This window comes from Natrix helvetica (genome assembly GCF_964273705.1).
Source record: "Natrix helvetica genome assembly, chromosome: Z".
NCBI classification, from domain to species: Eukaryota; Metazoa; Chordata; class Lepidosauria; order Squamata; family Natricidae; genus Natrix; species Natrix helvetica.
The window spans coordinates 128811256-128836511 of NC_138554.1; the positions used below are offsets into that span (position 1 = coordinate 128811256).

Below are 25256 nucleotides of genomic sequence, written 5' to 3' on the forward strand. Positions count from 1 at the left end.
ACAGAGAGAGGGAGAGAGAGAGAGAGAGAGAGAGAGAGAGAGAGACAGAGAGAGAGATATTTATGTATATATATAGATTGAGGCTCATTTTCAGAAAGGTGATCAACTAGAAATTATGTCTCCAATGAAGAAGCCAAGGAAGAGATTATAAAATCTCCACATACATACACATAGGTACTAATGTGTTTCTTGTTTTGTTGTTTTTTTACCATGACAGTATAACAGATTTGCTGTTTTAAAATTGTAACAATAATTAAAATGTAGAAACAAAAACAACCTATTATTTCAGAAGCTAACTGAAAGGTGTTTTTTTTTACAGGGAACATCTGGGCCAGACCCAACTACTGTGTATGTTGACATGAGGGCTCTCAGACATGACAGGTATAAGTTTTACTTTAATTTTGCAAAATTCACACTAGACGGTGAGGAACAAGTGTAAAAGGCATATCTTTAAAAAATATAACGAAAGAAAGGAATGCAGTTACCTGAAAGGACTGAATTTTCAGATGGCGTTTCTACATTATTAAATTAAAAGCACATTGGTTCCTCATAGTCCATAATTCGTAAGTAACTGTACAAATTTGAGGGGGTAGAGAGTATCATTCTGGGGATTGTTAATAGACTAAGAGAAGATTCTACCCCTCCCTGTCATATTCCTGCTATTTTCTCTCCCTCCCTCCCTCCCCCCTTTTAATCTCTCAATTATATTTTAGTATAACTATGATTATTGTTATCTCTGTTTTATCTTTGCAATGTTTTTGGTTTTAATGTCTGTAAGTGCTCAAAGATGTCTCCAGCTAAAATGTGCAGCACATAAAGCCAATGAATAAATATATATTCCTACTTTCTTTCTTCCTATATCTATGAGCATCCCAAAATATGGCCAATTCCCCTTACAGCTGCTTCTTAGCCTCTTTTATTGTCCTAGCAAATGCAAATTCTACTGTTGGGATGACATTTGCAGCAACAGGTGCAGTAAAAGTTGTTGAAATTGTAGCCTTCGTTTTCATGTGTACCTCTGGCCAATACGTGGTGATGTAAGAGGAGAGATTTGGAACTTGGATGAATAAACCTTTTGTGGATGAATATACTTTTTAAAAACAAAAATGCACTCTTCCATGTGATTATGTTTGCCTGTAGAACCTAAATAGGAGTCGTTTGAGAGACCTTATTAAAAGAACAAAACAACTTTTGATGGTCTCTTGCTTTTCTGTACAAAATTAATTGGAGGGTTTAGCTGTTTGCTCTGATCTCATTGGAAAATTAGCACTGGTTTGAAGCCAAGTGGATACAGTTGAGAGAAAGGCTTAGAATAGGGATTCAAAGGGGAAAGGGGCCAGAATACAGGAGGAAAATGGCTCTTCCTGGTTAATGAGAAATGCTACCTGGGCACTCGTTTGCTCCCAAAAGCACTTGCATCCAAAACACTACACAACAGTTCTATATTTGGTTTTTTTTTTTTGGGGGGGGTGGTAGTTTACATTTATATACAAATTTATATTAATATATTTCTTGATTGTTCTCAAAAATGTGGGGCCATCTCTTCTTAGCCTCTGTTCTGCAAATCACTCAGGCCAGTGTCCCAGGTGGTACAATGAAATGGGCACTGAATTCAATCCCATTTGAAACACAAAGCTCAGGAACTTGAGCGTGAGGCGCACCATCTCTTCAGCCTAGTTGCTGTTTGTAACCTCCTACATACAATCTTTAGCTCTGTAGGGGAAGCATGCTATGTTACATAAATAGTAATTATTTAATAAATAGTTATTAAAACCAGTCTATCATTTTTCAAAGGGATTGCGGGGATGACAAAGAAAAGTCAATGTTCAGATTGACCTGTTTGAGAAACTGCTGCTTTGAAGGAGTATATAAATATAAATTACTCCTTTTATTCCTCTTTTTCTGGCTCCAGTGTACAAAAGCTGCATATTCTACAAGGTCAGGAAGCAATTTCACATAGATTAATAGTCTATCCTGGCAAAAGAATTGAGCAGCTCTAGATGCAGCTGAGGTACAGTGAAAAAATATCAGCAGCAACAACCGTTCTTTGTTCTACTCAAGTGTTGGTGTCCTCTTAGGTCTACCCTTCCTTGACCTGCTCTGTCTTCTCCCTGCAAAGTCTTACCTATAGAAACTCATTTCAGCTTTTTTCAAGCTAAGAACTGTCATTGGCTTCCCATAATTAGGCAGAACCAGAAAAGAGCAGGAGAGAAGGACAAGGTAATTCAGTTAAAATCAGGGGTGGGCTTCAAAAATTTCAGCAACGGGTTCTCTGCCCGGTTGCTGGGTGGGCGTGGCTTAATTGGCCTCTTGCATCATGGCAGGGTGGATGTTTTTGCCTCCCCTAGGCTACGGAGGCTTTCCTTGAGCCTCTGGGAGGGAAAAAACTGCTTCCCCCAGGTTCCGGAAGCCCTCCTATTTCCTGCCTTCCAGAATGTCCAGGAGGCCCATTTTTTCCTGTCCCTGAGCCTCCGCGTGGGGCCTGCACATAACTCGCATCCAAATGGGCTGCATGGAGACTCTGGGGAGGGGAGGGGAGGGGCCAGCTAGGGGTGGGATTTGGAGGTTCTCTGAACCAGCCATAATGTTAGCTGTGATTCTCCCGATCTCGAACAAACCCGTAGAAGCCCATCCCTGGCAAAAATTAAATGTATTAAACAAATTTTAATGTAATTCTGTTAATATTCTTCCTAGTGTATTTAATAATGCCCTCTTCCCTCTTTAGGAATAACAATATAGTGCAATATTTTAACTATCCTGAGTTCCTCTGACTGAGGAATCCACATAGCCCAGTGTTTTTCTATCTTGTTAACTTAAAGATCTGTGATCATTCTTGGGGCTGACGTTGACACGTCTTAAAAGTCGCCAAAGTTGAGAAACATTGAATTAGCAATTCATGACAGTTTCTCAAAATCTCAGCTTGAAAAGAAAGCAATTTTGCTTGGCTTGTTAAGGCTGAGGGTTTTTAAAACAGGTTTTTTATTGCATGCACATAAAAAGAGGACATGCTCTAAATTATGTGGTTTTCCGTTCCATATTGACTTTTTGCACCCATAGACATCAATTTTTTTCAATCGTTTGCTAACTGCCTGTGTGGGATCTGACAAGGATCTGATAAATGAGAGGTCCACAGAAGGACCTCTGTAGTTCTGAATGTAATCTAATGTTGAAGGCTTTCTAGGAGACCTACTTAGAAAGAAGCAAGGATAACGAAATATACCAGGGGTTAGCAACTCCTGGCTCTGGAGCCACATGTGGCTCTTTCATCCTTCTGCTGCGGTTCCCTGTCACTGGTCAGCTCCACAATTGATAGGACTTTTGCTTAGGATAGGTAAAGGAAAAAGGACACTGTGCTAGGAGGAGACTCTGTGGTGGGGGAACTGGATTTCTGGTCAGCTCCAGAACTGAACGGAGGACTTCCAGTTAGGACCTTTGTGGCTCTTTGAGGGTTTAAGGTTGCCGACCTCTGAACTAAGCCAACCCAGAAGTGCCAGAGACTGAACACAGATTGTCTCTGAACAAAAGGAGGAAACAACTTGAATGCACACACATGCAAACACACAGCATGGGAAGCTGTCTCTGGGCACAATGGTCCTACCAATTCTGTTTCCTGCTAGTTAAATTGGCCTGGTTTACATTTAAATAACCCCCTTGATCACAATACAAGGTTGTTGGGCTATGCACAGGTTGGGATTTCAGTCAATGCATCCTGACTTGAAAGTAATTCAAGTTGTGTCCAGTAGCCCTATCCAGTAAGCAGGAAGGGGACTGTAGTTTTGTTTTGTTTTTAAGCTGGATCTTCCCTTTAGCAAATAGAGAGCAATTGGGCAAACTAACAATGGCTGAAATTCATGTACTTAAGAGGCGTAATTGTATGCACATATGGTATTGCAGTTTTTGTTCATTCATAATCCTATTTTTATTTTATTTTGTTTTCAGAGTGCGTTTAGTAGAAAGAGGATCTCCCCATAGTTTGCCTCTCATGGAATCAGGAAAGGTAAAAATATATAAATTCTTAACCATCTGAATGGAGTGATTAAACAAATATTTTAAGGAGGTTATATGCATGCAGATATATGATTATTTACACTGAGAAAGCGCAGAGTCATGCATATTATTAAGTTCTAGAAATTTAGGATTCTGAAATGAGTAAATGCATTATGGTTTCTTGCCATTTTTTATTTTTAAATAAATAAATAAAAATGTTTTCTTGCTATTAAAGATCAATATTTCCAGTTATTTGATGGTGTCTCAAGTACACCTTTGGTCTTCCCAGGGTTAAATCTAAACCACCTGGACTTCCTCAAGTTGGCAAAAATCATTTATATCAAAGCTTTTCATCCATTTGTATCAATATTATCTGTATCACATGTGGTCAAACTATGGTCTGAAGGACACATGCAACTTTGGAGGTTTAATATATCCTGCTTTTCTTTCCCTATTATCCCACAAGAAAGAGAATGCCCATTTTTGTCAACTCTCCATGGTAGAAAAGCTGAATGAAACTGTGCGAATGAGGTGAAATGTATGAATGAGAGGAAGGAAACTTTGCAACTGGGAAGAAATGTGAATGAAATGATATAGGGGGAAATGTGAGAATGGAGTTCAATAGATATATAGGGCGTGGAAGGAAGAAAGAAAGATGCTATGTAGCTTCAATCTTCCTGAGACAATAGATACATTGCAATGGATGTGTGTGTGAGAGAGAGAAAATATACGGAAAACAGATTGATTGGATGTTTAGGAATTAACAGATAATTTGGGATTTGGAGCTGATCTCCATGATTCTCCTCACCATCGCCTCACATTTCGGAAAGATCGTGCATCTGAGCTCCATAAGGCTCCTCTCTGGTCTATGCTAATTGGCAATAATTCCTGAGGGAACTCATTGTAAGTAATTGTATCTGTTTCCTTATATATGCAGAATACGTGCTTACCATATGCTTTCCAGATCATTAGCACTGCTGGTGGTCATAATTTTGGGCACAAGTGAAAACACCAAGACTGATGAGTCATCTTCCTTAGTGAAGAGCTAATTCACAATAATGAATTTAAAAAGCTTGAGTATGGTGTCACTTTCCTTGAGGAAGTTGCACCTAACTCTTTCCTTTTGGGAAGCCTGCTGCGTTTCTTAAAGACTTCAGAAACGAGGCAGGGAAGTTTTGTTGTTGCGTGAAACAATATAGACACAACCTGGCTCTTGACCAAATATGACTCATTTTGTCTTTCAATAGATCCTCCCTGGCGTTCGTATCATTATTGCTAATCCAGAAACAAAGGGTCCCCTTGGTGACTCTCATCTTGGAGAGGTAAGTCCCACACTGTGCCAAGGTCAGGGCTGAATGAGAGGACTTGATTACAGGTCAACTCCTTTTTTCTCATATCATTATTTGGGCAGCCTAATCTAGCAGGTGATATATCGCACAGCTTAATGAATACGTGCGGAATTAATGATAGGCAGTTTCTACTTTGCATTGTCATAGTTGAGTCATTAATTCTTTTTCTAAGATTATTCCTTCTCCCTCTTTCTTTCTATTTTGGCTATATTTAATCAGATGGTTCTCCAGGAAAACACCTGCTGTACATGCAGCACATAGCTGCAGATGAACGCATGATTTTTGACAGTACTCACCCACTGCAACCATGGGTAGATTCTAGCAGTCACTACTGCTAATTCGCTCGTGGGCGCGCTGTGTGCTTGATGTGCACTGCATGTGTAGTGCAATAAAAATTGTTCTGTGCATGTGCAGAAACAAAAAACAAGATGGTGGCACCTACACCACCACCCAGAGAACCAGTTCAGGGAGGTGGCAATCCTGGGTCACTGCCAGTTCCAGCGACCCAGGCTGCCAAACCACTACCAGTTCGGCCAAACCGGTCTAAACCGGTAGGAACCCACCACTGACTGCAACGGTTGTTGTTGGTTGGCTGTTTTTACAGCTGCTTTTTAAAAAAGTTCTGCCTGAATTCATGTGATATGTTGGGGGAGGGAATGCCAAATTGCAAGATGTGTTAATCTTGAGAAACCATAACATAATTGGGATCCACATTAAAGGCTACTAGTGATTCTCAAACCTTAACTTATCTGAAAGTAAATTGATGTTCCTTTTAGTGAAGGCTTTTCATGGAAAGACCAAAGGTTTAAAACCTTTTGAAGCAATTAAAACATATTTGTTCCTGTTTCACATAGATATGGGTTCACAGTGCCCACAATGCCAGCGGATATTTTACAATCTATGGTGATGAATCCCTGCAATCAGATCATTTTAACTCAAGACTGAGTTTTGGAGACACACAAACTATCTGGGCACGGACTGGCTACCTGGGATTCTTGAGGAGAACAGAACTTACAGATGCAAATGGGGGTAGGCTCTTTGGTTAAGTTCTGAAAAAGAGGTACCCAGCACAGCTTTTGGGGAGTGGCACATAGTTGCAGTATATTATGCAATATTTTCTCAGCAGTTCTGTTGTTTACATGAACTAATGCAACCATGCCTGGCCTATAGAAAGGATGAGAAGGATAATATGCTTTGGCTAGAAGAAGTTGCTTTACCCAGACCTTCTTTTGCAGGGGTGTCAAACTCAAGGCCCACGGGCCGGATCTGGCCCACAGGGCGCCAGCCTGGAAATAGCAAAGGATTAGCCCACAGTGCCTCTGTTAGGAAAAATGGGGTGTGGGGTGCCACATGTGGCCCTCCCACACCTCCATTTTGGCCTTGAGGATTATCTGTACAATAAGAATGAGGGAGGGTCCCAGAGAAGCCCTGCCTTAGCACTTGGCCATTACAGGTGCCCCTCCCGACATGAGTCCTGTGTCACACCCACCCAGCCACACCCACCATGACCACGGCCACCCCCAGCCACACTCCCTGTCAGCCCTTCTAGGTCAGTTCCCAGAATTCCAAGCCAGGTTGGGAAAAGCTTTTCCTAAAGAAAACAACTTTAAATTCAGTATTTGATCGTTCTACTGTCACTGTCACTGATGGTTTTGTATAATGAACTATTTCTGTTTTTCTTTTTCCTCTTATGGTGTCAGAACGACACGATGCACTTTACGTAGTAGGTGCATTAGATGAAGCCATGGAACTGCGAGGAATGCGGTATCACCCCATAGATATAGAGACATCAGTAATTAGAGCACACAAAAGCATTACGGAATGGTAAGTACAGGGGTAAGGGTTTCGCTGTGTGAGTGCTTGCATTTGTTTGAAGAATGCCACACCTCTTTGGACTGGGTACAAATTCACTTGGATCCTGTTTTCTTGTACCACTTGCACTTTTTTGCTTGGCATTTTTTTTTGTTAGTTGCTCTAAGTCACATTTGTAAGTTGGATAACCATGTTAATCATTGAATGAATGAAATAAGTGTGTTAGTCAATGATGAGTGTACCAAAAAGTCATTTGGGTTATTCAGAAGAGTAGAAAATGCCAGCAGGATTGGTGATTTCAACAGCTCATCAAAGTTTCGGGAACCAGGAATATTTATTTTTCATTTGCATTCAAGGCTTGTGTGTTTTCCCCAAAAGGCAGTTAGGGCTAATTCCATTCATGAAAATAGCCACAATGAGCTCTGCATTACAGATTAAACAAATTGGTTTACATTTTAGCATGAACTGATTAATTCAATGCCTATGTTGCTTTCTTTTTCTTTATTAATGAAAGATGGAAAACAGTTTATCAAACCAAATAAGCTAATAGAATCACAAATATAAACACTGCCCATGACATTAATTTTTTTAAATGGCAAGCAATAGTGTGTGTTTGGGTGTGGGTGTGGGTGTGTGTTGCTTGCTCTTTAAAAAAATAATGTCATAGACATGTTTAAATTATATTAGTGTAAATATCATATTTTTCGCTCCATTACACACACTTTCCCCCCAAAAAGTGGGTGGAAATGTCTGTGCATCTTATAGAGTGAATATCGCAGCTGGGCCGTAGCGGCAGGGTTCTTTTACAGTGCTGAACCCCGCCAGAGTGCAGGCGTCAATATGAGAGGACACATGAGAGGATACCTATTTGTGGTCCTCTCAGACTCCGCCTCCTGCCCTCACTACACTGCTGCTCTATATTCAGTGCTCCATATTCACATTTTTTTTCTTGTTTTCCTCCTCTAAACCTGGGTGCATCTTATGGTCAGGTGCGTCTTATAGTGCGAAAAATACAGTATACATATAATTATAATTTCTGGAATTTAGATATAGATATAGAAATGGATGGCATTGAACAGTTCCAGGAAATTTAGCCAAACTGATTGAAAATCCTCTTCTCTGCCCTCTATAAAAACAGATCCATTTCAAAGTTGACATGTATTGTCAATACATTTTTACAGGTTAGAATTATCTTTCCCAAGTAGTGCAATAATTATGTTGGCTCGCTCTCTCCTCTTTCCACGCATGGAGTGTATTGATATAATTTTCCCCATCACCTTCCAGCGCGGTGTTTACCTGGACAAATTTGTTGGTTGTTGTCGTTGAACTGGATGGATCAGAGCAAGAAGCCTTAGACCTTGTTCCTTTGGTCACCAATGTGGTCCTGGAGGAACACTATCTGATTGTTGGGGTCGTGGTGGTAGTGGACGTTGGAGTCATCCCTATCAACTCCCGTGGAGAGAAGCAGCGAATGCACCTACGAGATGGATTTTTGGCAGACCAGTTAGATCCGATCTATGTGGCCTATAATATGTAGTCTTATATCTTTAAGGTTTCCCATGGACTGGACTCTAGATGTATAAAACACTTTTTTTAATGTACACTAAACAATGTACAAGTAACGGTCTTCAGAATGGAACTCTTTCTCTTAGGATTTATTGAAGTACCCATTATTGGCAGGACATAAAAATGTGAAATGTGTTTCTTTTACCACTACATTTTAGCACAGAAGGACTTTGGGGTACTGCCTTCGGTTTGTTGGAAAGCCCATTACTAGACTTTTTAAAATAAGATTATTTTTTGCTTATTGGGATGAATACTGCTTTCTAAGTAATAGGCTTTGTATCTTACGTTAAACTGAATAGCTTTTTTTTAATCTGCCCCCACCTAGCCATTCACCCACACATGGATATTTTTGAACAGCTCATGATATGACTGAATTGTTTTGGTTTGCTTCTTTTTAAAAATGTCTGTATAAAATCAAACTTTTCTCACTATGGATCCATTACTAATTTTAAACCGTTTTCTATTCCATTCGCCAAGGAAGCTACACTGAGGTACGAGGAAAAAAAAATGCTCAAAACAGCACCTTCTCAAATTAGACTTTTTAACAGCTTTCTCTCCTGGAAATGCTGAAGTTCAGAGGTAAAAAAAAAAGCCTTTGATTATTAGTGTTAGAATGAACAGATCTTTATAAATAAGGTGTATTTCGGCAATGAACTTGCAGATATCTTTGTACTAAACTAAAAAGATAAAATAAGTTAACTACTTCTGTAATTATGTACAAAACCTTTAATTTATTTTGATCTCTTTAGAAGTATAAAAGAGAAGCATTCAAGAATATTAAACTCTTGCAATGTTTGCTAATATAAAAACAAAAGGTTGTATTATCTTGAGTGGATAGTATCACATCAAAAATATATATATATATATGAAATATAAATTCACTAATGACAAAAAAAGAGTTTAAAGTTTTAAAATGATGCAGTACTCGTCACTTGCATGGTGTCTCTTTTCCCACTGTAGATAATGAACATAATTCACAAATGTTTAGGGGGAAAACAGCAGTTCTCGATTGCGCAGTGCCCCCACCTAAAAGAATCTTCCATATACCAGCAGATACAATTTTGTTTGCTGCCGCTTGCAAGGCAGTGAGTTGATTTCGAGGTCGCAGACTTCTTGTCTTGCTCAGACCAATGGCAAGAGGTAAAGCAGTCCCTTTAGGAGCCTGGGAGTAGAGGGCCCTGCCCACCCAACTCTCCCAGCTGGCTGTTCCCCCAAACTTGCTTTAGCTCCCCACAAGGGCCCTGCTTTCTTCTCCACCATCCTTTTCCTCCGATGGTGCTGCAGTTCTCAAGAATGAAGGCTGAATTGGAAGGGCCGTGAAGTCTTGGCTAGTCTCTTGGGAAGGGACTACAGGATGCCCCTGGCAGGATAACTAAACCAGGACAGGACCTGCTTATCATTACTCTTCCCACAGCAGATCGACTTGTGGCCAAAGACTTGAACAGTGCACTACAAAGAATACTATTCTTGACCATCGAGGTGACCATAAATGTTGGCATGTATGTTCATACACTTCTTAGATGTTAGAAAAGGCAGCTTTGAAGTATAGCACTGTTTTCCTTAGATGCATAATATTGATGCACAATAATCGTCATCTTTTTCTTTTCAAGTTCAACTTTCGTTTTTGTTAATACTTTTTAATGGGGCTTTCCCCCCCCTTGTGGTAAGAACATTTTTTGTTAGCTTTTTGATGGTCATTTTGCACAAGGGTTTTTGGGGGGGAGGTGGCGTAAAAAGAAAAGAAGTGTCTCTCTGCTATCTGGTTTAATTTGGGGCAAGGAGAGAGTCCATCTATTTAACCCTTTGTAGAAAGTTGTTGCTTTGAAAAAGTATCCTGTTTGTTATTGGGCAATAATCAGAAATCCTCTCTAAGTGATTTGGCCTAGTTTAGTGCACCTGCTAACGTTTGTCAAACTGAGGGACTGAAATTCAAATGCTGTGATGCAATCCTTCCATCTGCCAATAGAGCAAGAAGCGAAGGGAATCAAACCACGTATCCCCAGCTGCCTCTCTGTTCTCCCACCCTTCACTTTTGCTCTGATTTTTTGCTCTGGTTTCTCTTCGGATCATATAAATCTTTGGCCATTTTTAAATCTCTTCAGGTAAATCGACCGCCTCTCCCATTTCTGGTTTTCTCCTTGTCGTCTTTGCTGATTTCATTTTCCTTTAGTAATCCCCAGGTCACCCATGCTTGATGAGAAGATGAAGATTAACCAGGAGGAAGAACACCTTTTTTAATTTGTTTTTTTTTTACAGGTTCGGAATAATTGCTTAACATCCATTGAAATTTGCATGCATAACAGAGTTATAGGATAAACATCTCGGGAACCTTATATCTCGTATAGAATGGAATTATTTTGATGCACCTTTGCAGGTTTCCTTGGGTTCCAGTCCATCCTCTTTTATTTTCTTCTTTGATAGATGGGAATGGTTTGTAGCCTCCGTGTACAATTTCATGTTTTTTTTTTTTTTTTTTTGCATTTTAAGTTTCAGATGAACTTTTTCTAGATTTTCTTTGCCCTGTGAATATTTCTCACGTCCCAAAGACCTCTGGATAGGGAAGAGTTCTGCCACATTGTTCTGTGTGGGGCCATCAAAAATACAATCTGTTTGTAGAACATCAAGTTGCTACAAAGTTCACACAACTTGATCATGAGCCTAACTGCCATGTATGAACTAACATGTGACATCGCTGCTACCGCTGACACAAATCCAGCTGTCGCTTTGCGACTGCCTCTCTTTTAACCTTCACTTAAGACAACTTTCCACTCCTGGGGAAGCGTGATCGCTTCGGCAACCTGCCGGTCGTTTCAACTCTTAAAAAAAATTAGGACAGTAAATGTAAACTGAATATCCTAGTTTTGTCATGCAAGTGAAGAGAAAAAAAAACCATATGTAACCATCAGATTCAGCAATAAGGAAAGATTGCTCTGTATTAGAAATTGTACTGTAGATAAACCATTCATGAGAATGTATAAACTGTTTGTCTTGTGAACTTGTGCTTTTGAAGTCAGACAAAATCATGTAATCAACCTGATGCACACCTGAAAAGAAAGAGAAAAAAAAAAACAATCCCGAACACGCAAATGAAGGAGGAGGATTCACAGTGAATATTGAAACACAAAACTAAGCAACAGGAGCAGATTCTTCATGGTGCTCGTTTATTATATATATTTAATCCTGCTTGACACTTTACCCAAGGGGAGACTGTCCCTTTTATCAGTTGAATGTTAGCAGCGTTATTTCATAGAGTGTGGTGACTGGTTAGAGACATCCATGTAACTCAGCCAATCACAGTTCCAAAAAAAGAATTTTTATGTGCAAACAGCAACCTTCTTGTATGTTAAAACACCAGTACGCTTTGTACATCTGTGATAACGCCTGTTTTATATTCAAATGAACGAATAAAAGCTTTTATTTTTGTTGCTCTGAAAAGAAGTGGGTGTTTTGGTTTTTTTTGTTTGTTTGTTTGCTTGCTTAATGACCAAAATGGTTCTTTGGGGTTTTTTTAAAGAATTTCCAGAGCTTTCTCTCACACCACATACATTTTTCTATTGTTTTGTAAAATGCAACTTTTAGTTGTCTTGAAGTCATATCACATGTTATAAGTATACCCCAAAAATAAATATCCAATTTATGGGTAACAAATATAGGCTGGATTGATGCACTGAATTTTTATTGTGCATTTAAAATAGAGTCATGTCCAGACAGATTATTTTGTGGTTATATGTTTACATAGATGATGGATGGATGGATGGTTGGATGGATGGATGCATACATACATACATGATAGATAGATGATTCAAAGTATACACACACAAATATATACATACAGAGACAGACAGACAGACATAGATAATAGATTAAAATGCATTAATGCTAAGATTGCAATCAATAGAATACAGGTTTAAATCCTGTTTGAATGCTATTTTGGACTGGTCATCTACAAAGACTAAGTTACTCCAAAAGCTAAGATATTTCTGGCCATTGCATCATTTCATCCAAAACATTTTTTTTCAAATTTCGCAACTTTTAATATATGTGACTTTCAACTTCTATAATTCCCCAGCCAGCATGAGTTGAAATCCACACATTTTAAAAATTACCCAGGTTGGAAAACCCTGATTTAATAGAATTGCCAATGTATCTGATTGCTAATATAGACTTAGGATTCTACTCGCTCTCCTACTCATGGTATTCCTGGAAAGGTTGGGTCTCTTTCCTGCAAAAACTGCAAATGCAATGTACACTCTCTCTATAAGCATAGGTGAACAAAATACAGCATCTTTGCATGGTTAAGAAAAACCATATTAAATATTTGGCATTTCAAAGACCTTAAAAGAACACAACACTTTTCTAGAAAGATCAATAGCACGGAACAAAGGTATTTTCTGTGTCATTCCTCTTTCTAAACATTTTAGAGTGAATTGATTGATTCATCACACATAGTCCTCAATTTGAAGCCATTTGTTTCATGGGTTACAATGAAGTTACAACGGCACATAGTGACTTACGAATGGTCCTCATACTTACAATAATCAAAGTATCGTCATGTGATCAGGATTCAGGTGCTTAGCAACCAGCACGTATTTTGACAGTTGCAGTGTCCTAGAGTCATGTGATTTACATTTGTGACCTTCCCCAACCAAATTCCAACAAGAAACATCAGTGAGGGAAACCAAATTCAATTATATAAATACATGATCCATTTAATTGCAGTAATTTACTTACAAGTGCATCAAAAAAGGTCATAGAGTCAGTTACAACCTGTTTTACCAACCACCTTGTTTAGCAATGAAAATTCTTTCTCCAATTGAGAACTACTTGTATCTACATTGCTTTTTTACTTTATAAGTGAAAGGTGAAAAATTGTCTTCGGAGTATTATTTTAAGTATGTGGTCCTGCTAAATGTTTTTCAATTGTTCCCCAAGTGAGAATATGAATATTCAGTGTTTGGTGCTCAATAGACACTTTTCAGAAGATGTGACACCCCTGTAAAATAATATTTAATGGTTAAACAGCGATGGAAGGTGTAGAGCACAAATGCAGGAGATTTTAAATACAAATTTCCAGCTCTATAGTTCAAAGTTAAGTCCAGCTTTTCAAAACTTTCCACCAGAATTTGTGGCCAGGAGATTGGGCAGAAAAGCAAATCACCAACCGGTTCTCCTCAGGTTAGGAATTTTTTTTCTTAGTAATGATGGTCATATCTCTTCTGGAAGGCCCTAGTAGGCCTGGGAGGTCACTGGAAATCAGGAAGTTAGGAGTTGCAATCTACTGGAGAGAGGATTGTATGTTGGCAGGTGGACCATCTTTTTTCTAAGTGGAAGGACTTAGTACCCTCCCTAAAATATATTTCACATTTTCTTTTCCCATAAAAACATTTGCAAAACAAACCCTCTTAAATTGAATGTGAATGCTAGAGGGGGAAATGGAGGCAAATTTCTATCTGGAGGCTGAAATCAAAGTATCTTGTAAACTTCCATTATCAATAGAAGTGTTCTGTTCACCTCCTGTACGCAAATGACCTAAAACAGCCACCTTGGACATCCAATAGCTTTCCATATTTAATAGCCTTCTGTTTGATGCTGTGCACCACATGAAAACACATTTGGAAGGCTAGCCACTTGGCCAAGCTGGCTATTTTAGTTTAAATTGAAGCAAAGAGCATGATAAAATGAACCGTTGCTGTGGTTCAGCATCATTGCATAGGTATTTTTAAGTTAATCACAGTAGTTTAGCACTGCCAGAATTATGGAAACAGAGGAGGAGGTGGTTAGGATGGTTACTTGAAAATCCCAGCAACAACTTTCTTTGGTTATCTATTCCAAAGCTTGAGCAGTAACTAATTAAAATTAATTCATTATAATTAAAATAGAGCAAGAATTAATTTTTCAGGACTGCTCTCTTTCTCCAAGGTCCAACTACCTCAAAGCTAAGCAGGAATCTGGATGTTATGGTTATCATTTGTCAAAGAATGCAAGATTAATGGACCAAAGGAATGCTGTGGATATAATTTACTTGGACTTCAGCAATGCATTTGATAAAGTATATCATGATCTACTACTTGATAAGATAGTAAAATGTGGGTTAGGCAACATCACCAGCAGATGGATTCCACTGACCAACCACACTCAAGTAGTCCTCAATGGAACTGCATCTACACCAGTGGTTCCTATCCTTTTTTGGCCATGCCCCACCTAAGTATCTATAAAATCCTGATGCCCCGCTCCCCTATGGCATATTTTTACTATTCAAAAAGAGAACTTCTACTCATGCGGATGAAGCCTAAAAGGCCATTAACTTGGTTTAAACAAGTTCCAAAGAACAAATAATTGTAATGAAAGCTTTTTCTGTAATACTTTGATCGTACTCTTCAGCATCTTCAACGATTTGGATGAGGCGATAGATGAAGAACTCATCAAATTTGCAGACGACACCAAGCTGGCAGGAATAGCCAACACTATAGAAGATACAGAAGGATCTTGACAAACTTGAACATTGGGTGCTATCAAACAAAATGAAATCCAATGATGAAAATACTAAGGTTCTACATTTAGGCAAGAAAAACAAAATGCACAGGTACAGTATGTGTGGCACCTTGCTCAATAGTAGTAACTGTGAGAGGGATCTTGGAGTCCTAGTGGACAACCATTTAAATATGAGCCAGCAGTGTGCTACACTTGCCAAAAATCCAACACAGTTCTAGATTATATAAACAGGGATAGAATCAAGATTATGTGAAGTGTTAATACCACCTAATAATGCTTTGGTAAGGCCACACTTGGAATACTGCATCCAGGTTTGGTCACCACAATATAAAAAAATGTTGAGACTCTATAAAAAGTACAGATAAGAACAATAAAGATGATTAGGGGACTGGAGACTAAAACATGAACGGTTGCAGGAACTGGGAATGTCTAGTTTAATGAAAAGAAGGACTAAGGGAGACATGATAGCATGTTCCAATATCTCAGGGGCTGCCACAAAGAAGAGGGAGTCAAGCTATTATCCAAAGCACCTGAGGGTAGAACAAGAAGCAATGGGTGAAAACTAATCGAAGAGAGAAGCAACCTAGAACTAAGGAGAAATTTCCTGACAGTTAAAACAATTAATCAGTGGAACAGCTTGCCTCCAGAAGTTGTGAATTGCCCCAACACAGAAGTTTTAAGAAGAGATTGGATAGCCTTTTGTCTGAAATGGTGTAGGGTTTCCTGCCTAAGCAGGGGGTTGGACTAGAAGACCTCCAAGGTCCCTTCCAATTCTGTTATTCTAGTCTAGTCTGGTCTAGTCTCTTGAGTCGCAAACTGATGGGTAAAATGACATACAATACAGCATCTTTGCTGTCAATTAAGACAAAGCAAGGGAAACTCTTCACTCATCTGGCACAAGCAATGTATTCCCAAACGTTTTGGTTGATATATAGCTATGCTATTCCAAAGTCCTGATCGGAGCATCTCCATCTGAACAAGTTATGTTTGAAGGGGGCCCTGAAGAAAGCTCTCTTTCAAGCCAAGATCTGAAAATGGTCAGTTTATGAAACTCGACTACCCTCTAGTGGTCAAAGTCATTAATTACATTGAAGGCCACACCTGGCAGACTAGACAAACAAGTATAATTTTGTGAAGCTGGATTTGATATAATTCACTTCTGTCGAGTCGGGGAATGGAAGAACCATACAGAGAATGCTGAAGATGTCAGGGGATCTTAGCAAGGACAGAGTGGAATATTTTTATTTTTTAAAAAAAGTTAGATTAATCATATCTCATAGGCTTCTTTCCTTTGAAATGAACATAAAAATCTTGCCAGAATTTGGTGATTAGGGTCCTTATTCGGGAGGAGGGAATGGAAGGAGAGAGACTATTTTTTCCTTTTGCCTTTGACACACAAAATATTATGGCTATCCTCTCCCCAGAAAGCAGGCCATGTTTTCTAGATGCATGATGGGAAATTCATAAATGCAAAGCCTGCATTTATGAACCCCAGAATTATGTTGCACATTTGAAGTGCCCTCCTGAATGCTCAAAAAAAATAGTTGGTCTGGAAAGAATTAACAGAATTTGTAACTTTAAATGCCTTTTATTCAGGAATGAAATCCTCCCGGTTCAGCCTGGTTTGGCCGAACCAGTAGGGACAATTGTCCCTGGTTCTGTGAACCAGTAGTAAAAATAAGCTTCCCAGGATCATGCAGCTCAGCTGTGAGCTGGGCAATCATCGGAAGCTCCCACCACCACCACACTTTTTAAAGCATGTTTTTCCTGTCTATTTGCCCGAACTGGCAGGAAAAAATGCTTTAAAAAGTGAAAAAAAGTTGGCCACTTCCACCAAGTCACGACTCCCACCACCACGCCCACAGAACTGGTTTCAAAACATTTAGATTTCATCACTGCTTTTATTAATCACCTAAAAACCTTTAAATATATTTTGAGGTGGGGGTGATGATGAAAAAGGAAACAAGAAAAAGAATTCCATGTACAAAATAGTGTGCTTTTCTAACAGGCCTACAACCTATTACTTTTTCTCCCTTCCTTCTGACTGCTGACTAAAGTAATAAACAATTTCTTGCGTTTATTGATTACCAAATCCCCACCCACCCCTCTTTTTTCTTATAGTGAAGTCTTAGACCAGGGGTGTCAAACTCATGGTGTTACGGTGCATCATGTGATGTATCACAACTTTTCCCCCCTTTCACTTACATGCCCGATTGGGCATGGGCATGGCCAGCGTATGATACATCCGTTCTGCGTCCCATGAGTTTGATAGCTCTGCCTTAAAATCTTGACAATAAGATCACCCTTAAACCTGGCACAATTAATTTGATTTTATTTCAAAAGATAGGTAAAGGGTAAAGGTTCCCCTCACACTCATGTGCTAGTTGTTCCAAACTCATCTCCATTTCAAAGCCAAAGCCAAAGCCCACAGCGCTGCCTGTGGTCATGTGGCCGATATGACTAAACGCCATGGAATGCTGTTACCTTCCCACCTATTTTTCTACTTGCATTTCTATGTCCTTTCGAACTGCTAGGTTGGCAGAAGCTGGGATAAGTAACAGGAGTTCACTCCGTTATGCAGCACTAGGGATTCGAACCGCCGACCTTTCTGATCGACAAGCTCAGCATCTTAGCCACTGAGCCACCGCATCCCTTCTTCAAAAGATAGAAATTACAATAATTCACCCATTAGGCCCAATTAATATGTTTGTGGGGCTTGTATGCTCTAAGGCAGAGAGCTATGCCAGACAGGACTGGTTTCATCAGAGGAATCAGTTGATTTATTTTAAAAAAATATAGTGAGATGTAAATTATAGAAATTATTGCTAGACCGGTCATTGGTTGGGTCAGCAAAGACCACACTAGATGTTGGGAACTCCTGGGCATTTGGTGACAAATGGGCTACTCCTGGTAGGGCCAGCAACTAGACTACTGGAAGGTGTTTACCTATGACAAATAAACTGGGGTGTTACCTTCAACATCATCGAAAAAGAGCATCTTCCTATCCCAGGTGTTTGGAAAGAACTGGGTAGGCCGATAAAAATGCCATATCCACTCTAAACATTTGACTGAGGAACCGTAATAAAAAGGTTTATTTATTTGACCATCAAAGGTCAGTTGTCCCCTCATTCTGTCAAGAGGTAACTTATCCGTTGTTGGTGCCTTCAATCCATTGCCAGAGCCTTACCCACTTACCTCTCAAATGAAAGTTTATTGAAACAAAATGTCCCTATGTGCATCATGTACCTGTTTCTTTTTATCCCATCGATCTTACTGGAGGTAAAAATGAACTAAGGGGAAATAATGCATTTTATAGCAAATGCAGTGTTTATGGAAGAATGTGTTTACTCTGTTGGAAGTGTTTGTGTAGAAACCATTAACAGACAGTTATAGACAGGCACCTTCTGTCTATGGAATTTGTATCTATTTTTAGTCTATGAGGCATAATATTCCAATTCAAATATTTTTACTGTTTTACATTAAGGAAATTCTTAATTATCACAATTCTTATTCAAATAATTATTTGTGTGTGTGTGTGTGCCTATATCAGCAGGTGAGCAGAAACTGCTTTATATTAGACTACCTAGCAAGAAATTTTGCACTTATGACTATACCAGTGATGGCGAAACCTTTTCAGCACCAACTGCCGAAAAGGGAGCACTTCGTATGCGCTCATCTAGGCCGCGACCAGGAAGAGGAGCTGGCAAGGGAGCATGCATGCGACAGAAAATGAAATTCTGGGTTCCGGCGCGTGCATGTGTACAGGCCAGCAAGTCTTCCGGTTACTGCTTCGCATGCGTATGTACTGATCAGCTGGCCAGTGCACATGCTCACACTGGAAAATGGAAGAACATCTCTTCCAGTTTCCAGCACTGGCGCACGCACAAAGGCCAGCTGATCGTCATGTGTGCGTGCCCACCAGAAACCCGGAAGAGGAACAGGCAACGCCACTCGTGCCAGGTGACATGGCTCCACATGCCATTTCGAACACCCGTGCCATAGGTTCACCATCACAGCTCTACTCTTTCAATTCCTACATGCACATATGGATAAAATGTGGAGTTCTACACGGGAAATGGAAGCGAGACTGGTCCTTTCATTCCTTGCTTCCCTATTAGCAAAAGTCACCCTTGAGTTGATACATTTGCCCATTATAAGCTTAAATGGGCCTTTCTATATAGAATGCAGGTAATCCTTAAAATGATTGTAATGCAGCCTATCCAACACAGTCTTAAATTGAAACTGCTGTAAAATAGACATAACTGACCTGATCTTATATTTTTTGCAGCAGTCACTAGATAAGGTGAACAATGGTTTGCTGGGATCCCAGATTTGCTGAAAATTGAAAGCAGATGCCAGTTTTGGCAAAGCTGTCGTAAAACTCGGTTGTGTGACCACAGAATGCTGCAAACAGCTGTGCCAGAAGTTCACAAAAGGTGATCACATGACTTGTATTTATGACACTGACTCCTTTTTAAGACAATGCAACCATCATAAATAAAAGTCAATTGCCAAGTTTCCAAATTTGATCATGTAACCATGGGGATGCTGCAATGGCATAAATGTAAAAAATGGTTGTAAGTCATTTTTTTCAGTGGCATTGTAACTTCAAATTGTCACTAAATAAATGGTTGTTAAGTGAAGGATTACATATAATCAGATTCGGAACCATTCATATACATGTTATCTGTATCACTGACTTACTGAAAGCATGTCGGAATGATACTATCACCTAATTATTTGGAAAAAAAAGTAAAGCAGAAATTTGAAGATTTTGTACTTGTAAAGAAATCAGTAAAATCCCAAGTGCTGCGAAGATGAGGATCAATCCAATTTATTCTGGACTCGGTTTGGAAAGAACCAGTCAACTGGACATGGAAGCTTGTGGTGTGATATAGCAATAGCACTTAGACCTGTATACCGCTTTGCAGTGCTTTACAACCCTCTCTAAGTAGTTTACAGTCAGCCTATTGCCCCCAACAATCTGGGTCTTCATTTTACCCACCTCGGAAAGATGGAAGGCTGAGTCAACCTTGAGCCTGATGAGATTCGATCTACCAAATTGCGGTCAGTTGGCAGTCAGCAGAAATAACCTGCAGTACTGCATTCTAACCAGTGCCACCAATGCTTTCTAATCTCTACCATTCCAGCCAACTTATGTTCGTTATGATAATGCAAGATGTACATATAGTCCATTTTGATAAACAGGTGAAGAAGTAATGTCCTTAGGTAGCTGGATCAAGGAGGTAAGAAGAAACATGATTCTGCCTGTGGCAACTTCTTTGATGACAGCATGAATGAATATAGGAGAAGAAACTAAAATGAAAGCCTTCATGTCTTAGTTTGTCAGAGACCTTCTTAGCAGAAAACATTTTAAGTGGAACTTCTATCTCAACATCATTTTTAAAGGGTGGTATTATTTTTTTCACTCCCCATTCTTGTATTTAATATCTTAGATAGTATTCCGGGAAGTTCTAACAGCTGACAGCAATCAATTGACACCATGTTGAACAAGCTGTTACATTTATCAGATGCCATCCTTTTCCAGAGTAAAGTAGCCAACAATACTACAAAAATCTTTGATGACAATGTGTGTAATTTGCGTTAACTTAGGAAAGGTCGAAAGTAATGAAGACAAAAAACGAGAAGGCGCCGTTGCCTTTTCAAATACATTTATTAACCAATGTTAACACATTTAATGACTCTATATGTTGCTAGTCAGAGCAGCTTACAAAATGCCAGAATGCGTCATAGACTGGACAGCCACAATGAGTAAATTACAATGTGCATAGTGGCTAAGCTCAACACTTTAATATAGATTTATGATTTGCAGGAAAAAAAAAGATGTTTGAAATCAGGAATTCTAAACAATACTTTCCCCTAAAACTTATACAAAACCAGGCCACAATTTTTTTCTTGTTCTTTTGTTGATTTAAAAAAAAAACCCCACAGTTTTCATACTGTAATAACTTGAAAATGTGCAACCGTGTCAACAGAGACAAAAAGAAAAAAAAGGCAAAAAAACCACAAATTTTACTTTCATGCAGCTATTCAGTTAAATATTACATATCCCGGAATGATTTTATACCCCCAAAAAATAGTTTTCACAAAAACTTGTTTTTATAGGGTTGGACCGAAGGTTTTCTTAATTTTAAGTAAGGTGAAGAGGGACAATAATAAAACAATCAAAGGGTGTTTCTTTGTTGCACTTGCTCTAGGGTGAATGCCTCCTATATATAGTCATAACATAATTGCTTAATTGTTAAAAAATTTAAGTCATTAGATAAAGTTAGTATTTGCACGAGCTAACCTCTATTTGGGAGCACCGAGGCTCCATTTGTATGGGGTGCTTCTTTGCCAGACCCGTCCATTTTAGAGAATGGTTACAGGGTGATGGAATAATGAAGGTCCACCAGGATAAATGGGGCAACTAGGCATTCCAAGCCATTTGCCATGAAATTTGGCAAATATAGAGATACTGCCCTCATTTTACTAACTCTATCTCGTTTAAACTCAGGCTAAGTGGCCTGAATTTTCCAAGTTCCTCATGAAAACTGGCACTCTACTTCAATTGCCATTATTCGCTTAATGATCAATATCAATGCTTCTCAACTTGAACATCATTAAGGTGAAAGACTTCAACTCCCACAATTCCTAAGACAGTGGAAGTCCACCATCTTAAAGTTGCTGTGTTGAGAAACACTGTTCTAGACCATAGCAATAGATTACAGGAAGCTTAATAGGAATTTAATCTTCTGATTGATCCTAGCAAACTTCAGATAAATTTCTTTCCAAAATCCTTTTCTCCTACTTGTATGATTCATTGTATTATCACTTTCAATAAATATCCAAGGTCTACATAAATATTTACAATTTACTTTGTTTGAACTTGGAAAAAGAATGTTCAGGGGAAATTGGTTGAATTTTAAGACCATCTTGAAAAGAACCCTACAATGGCAAGAGCATTAGAAGATAAGTTGGTTAAATAAAGTTTACACCTTGTATAAAAAAAATGTCTCTGAACATGGATGCAATTTATATATATATATATATAAATTTATATATATACCTATACATAAAATAAACAAAAGGGAGGGAAGAGAAGGAGAAAAAAAATCACTTTTCAACTATCGATCCATTCCTATTGGTAGCACTTCTTTATCCAAACATTCCGCAAAAGACAAACTTTTTACAAATCACAGCATCTTTAATACAGGAAAATTAACATGCATTATTCTTCATTCTAGCATAAAAATGGCAATAACCAAATATTACAGACATAACTGCTTTTGTGAAACTTAAGTGCTTCCCCATCCCTCGGACTTAATTTCTTATTTGAGTGCATAAATCAGATTAATAATCAACTAGTGTTTCGAAAGGTAAAAATGGGGGACAAGAGGCTGGAAGGGGTTAAAAAGGGCAGGACAAATATTAAGCTTTTTCTTTGTATGCCTCAACCTCTGAACTCCATATATGATGAAACGTAAAATTGAGCGGTTCTTGTGGGGGTGTTTTTTCTTTCTTTCAGTTTTTGGCTTTCTTTTTACAAGTATTCGTATTAGAAGGATGAAATGTGCAAAAATTTAAATTTTAAATATTACTCCCCACCACCCCCCTTAAGATCTGGCTCAGCCTACTACCCAATCCCTGGTGATTTTGAAACAATAAGATCAAAGCTAATATTTTCATTATAAAAGCTAAATGATGAAGAAAAATAATAATGGAACAAACACAATTGGGAAAAAAAAGAACATTAAAAAGTGGCAGGACTAGCATCTGCTGTGTCAACCCTGATCCCAAAATTCAAATGTATACCCAAGCCAAGAGATAATGCGTTCAAAGCAGTAAATTAAGCTAAAGAAAACCATTTGGAATTATTAACGTCTCTTATATCCAGGTAGTATGCTTTTTTTTCTATTTTATTATTACATTCAGGTCTCTTGAAAATGTTCCTATCACCTTTCCTTGTTTTGGTGAATCCTTTTTTTTTAAATAATTTGCTGAAAATGCAACAAACTCCCTCAGTTAAAATTTATCAAAAAGTAATGTGCTCCAACTGAGATTCAAATTACCTTTTCAGCAAAAAAGAAAGGGGGAAGAGGGCCACAAGGTAATGACCGTTGGAAGCAGAGTGTCAAAACACAAGGCTGAAATTTAACTGTGCAAAAAAAAAATTTTTTTTTTTACGAAAAAGTGTTTTCAAGGCTGGTGTAATAATAATAATAATAAGAATTAATCATAATGGGGAATGAATTCACATTAATTCTGACCCCTTGGAAACCAACATGAAAAACTAGAGACGATACCCAGCACCTGCTGTGTTAGAGGAAAGCACTGAATCAGGGCAACAGGTGGAGGTGAGGAAGCTTTCATCTTTTCCGGCGACAGGTACGTTTGTGCTCAGCATGCCAGTGTTCCTGCTGACACTTGATGGAGCAATAGGAAGTGTTCCAACAGCAATGATACATAGCTTCTTCTTCACAGTTGTAGCACTGAGGGGACAGAGGAAAAATCATTATGAAATACAACCTCTTTTTCTCCATACTAAACTCTCCTAAATCCTCCTTTATTCTCTGTAGGAATAGTTTCTTGCAATTTGTTGTAAATCTAAAATAACCACATTCCATTTGGTACACTGGATTTACATAACAGAAAACTCCCTTTTCACAACCCTGTAGTTGGGGCAATTGGATAGAGCTTAGCATTTATTGGCCGGAAGCCTTTCCTGATGCCTACATGGAGTTCCCAGCAGTTATTTTCTTCTTTGCACCTGAGGAGAGAAACAGACACTTCCTAGAATTCAACTCTCAAACTTCTGAGTGGGAGGTGAGTATTTTCGCCAGTAGGCCATCATGCCGCTCTTTGCACAACACATTCCTACATTAAGCTCCATTTGTTAATTGAGTGGGAGAATCAGCCAGCCAACAACCAATCATGATTTTAAATGCTGGTTTAGAGACCTAAAACCAACAAATGTGCCAGCATCACCTTAATGGTTGAGGGCAATATGTCCTAACTTGGCAATGTCCAGGTATGTGGGCTTCTTTTACTTCCATCCCAAAATGGCCAGTATGGACTTATAACTGGTATACTTAACAGTGAGGGACTATTTATTTATTAAATTTATATGCTGCCCATGTCACCAACAAGGCAAGTGTGGGCAGCTTACAAATGGCAAAAAATTAACTATAAGAACAATTAAAGTTCAGAAGAGATCTATAAAAACTAAAACCAGAGAGGCAGACAGCATAGGATGGATGAAGGTGGGGGGAAATTTCCTCTCCTTCTGTGCCCACATCAAACATCGCTCCATATACACCGGCTCATAACGGAGTCGTAGAAAGAAGACAAGGGGTTCTGCAAACCATGATGCGTTGTCTCCTAGAAGATGCCAATCTCAGTAACATATACTGGGGTGAAGCTATCAAATATGCAAATTACATTGTCAACCATACTTGGAGCAGTGTAATCAATCAAACTCCTTTCTACATGATGAATGGCTACAAGCCTGATCTCAAGAACCTCCACATTTTTGGTTCATGCACTATGGTGAACATTCCCTTAGCTCAAAGAAGAAAAGGAGGTCCAGTAGCAAAGAGACTGAGATTTATGGGTATTGATGATAATTCAAAATGGAGCAAATTTATTGATCCTAAACATGTAATTGTCATTTCACAATCTGCTAATTTTGAGGAAGATATTGACTGGTCCAGGATTCATTCTAATGATCCTGGAGTTTATTTTTATTTTCATATTAAAGTTTGTTTTCATTAGAACATGTTCTCGGGTTTTATTTATTCCTTATTCAGAGATATGCTACTTGGAAGGGCTGCGATCCGCACCTCGTTAATTGAAGGTGGGGGGGGAAATTTCCTCTCCTTCACAAATTGGTAGCAGAGGTCGATGGATCGAAACCATCCTCTGCTACCAATTTGTGAAGGAGAGGAAATTTCCCCCCACCTTCAATCAACGAGGTGCGGATCGCAGCCCTTCCAAGTAGCATATCTCTGAATAAGGAATAAATAAAACTCGAGAACATGTTCTAATGAA

At 38.8% G+C, this 25256-nt stretch overlaps 2 protein-coding genes across 14 annotated transcripts in view; one reads left to right on the forward strand and one right to left on the reverse strand.

The window, feature by feature from the left end:
* Positions 1 to 12025, forward strand: part of DIP2C (disco interacting protein 2 homolog C) — a 366720-nt gene extending 354695 nt beyond the window's left edge. For all 6 annotated transcript variants that reach the window (XM_081932268.1, XM_081932270.1, XM_081932269.1 and 3 more), the window contains 6 exons: positions 320 to 381; positions 3940 to 3997; positions 5235 to 5309; positions 6191 to 6365; positions 7037 to 7160; positions 8433 to 12025. In XM_081932268.1, coding sequence (XP_081788394.1) covers positions 320 to 381; positions 3940 to 3997; positions 5235 to 5309; positions 6191 to 6365; positions 7037 to 7160; positions 8433 to 8685 — 747 coding nt within the window. In that variant the 3' untranslated portion in view covers positions 8686 to 12025. The remainder of the gene's footprint in view (positions 1 to 319; positions 382 to 3939; positions 3998 to 5234; positions 5310 to 6190; positions 6366 to 7036; positions 7161 to 8432) is intronic.
* An 8836-nt stretch (positions 12026 to 20861) lies between these two features.
* ZMYND11 (zinc finger MYND-type containing 11) overlaps positions 20862 to 25256 on the reverse strand; it is a 119831-nt gene continuing 115436 nt past the window's right edge. For all 8 annotated transcript variants that reach the window (XM_081933771.1, XM_081933772.1, XM_081933775.1 and 5 more), the window contains one exon: positions 20862 to 23698. In XM_081933771.1, coding sequence (XP_081789897.1) covers positions 23576 to 23698 — 123 coding nt within the window. In that variant the 3' untranslated portion in view covers positions 20862 to 23575. The remainder of the gene's footprint in view (positions 23699 to 25256) is intronic.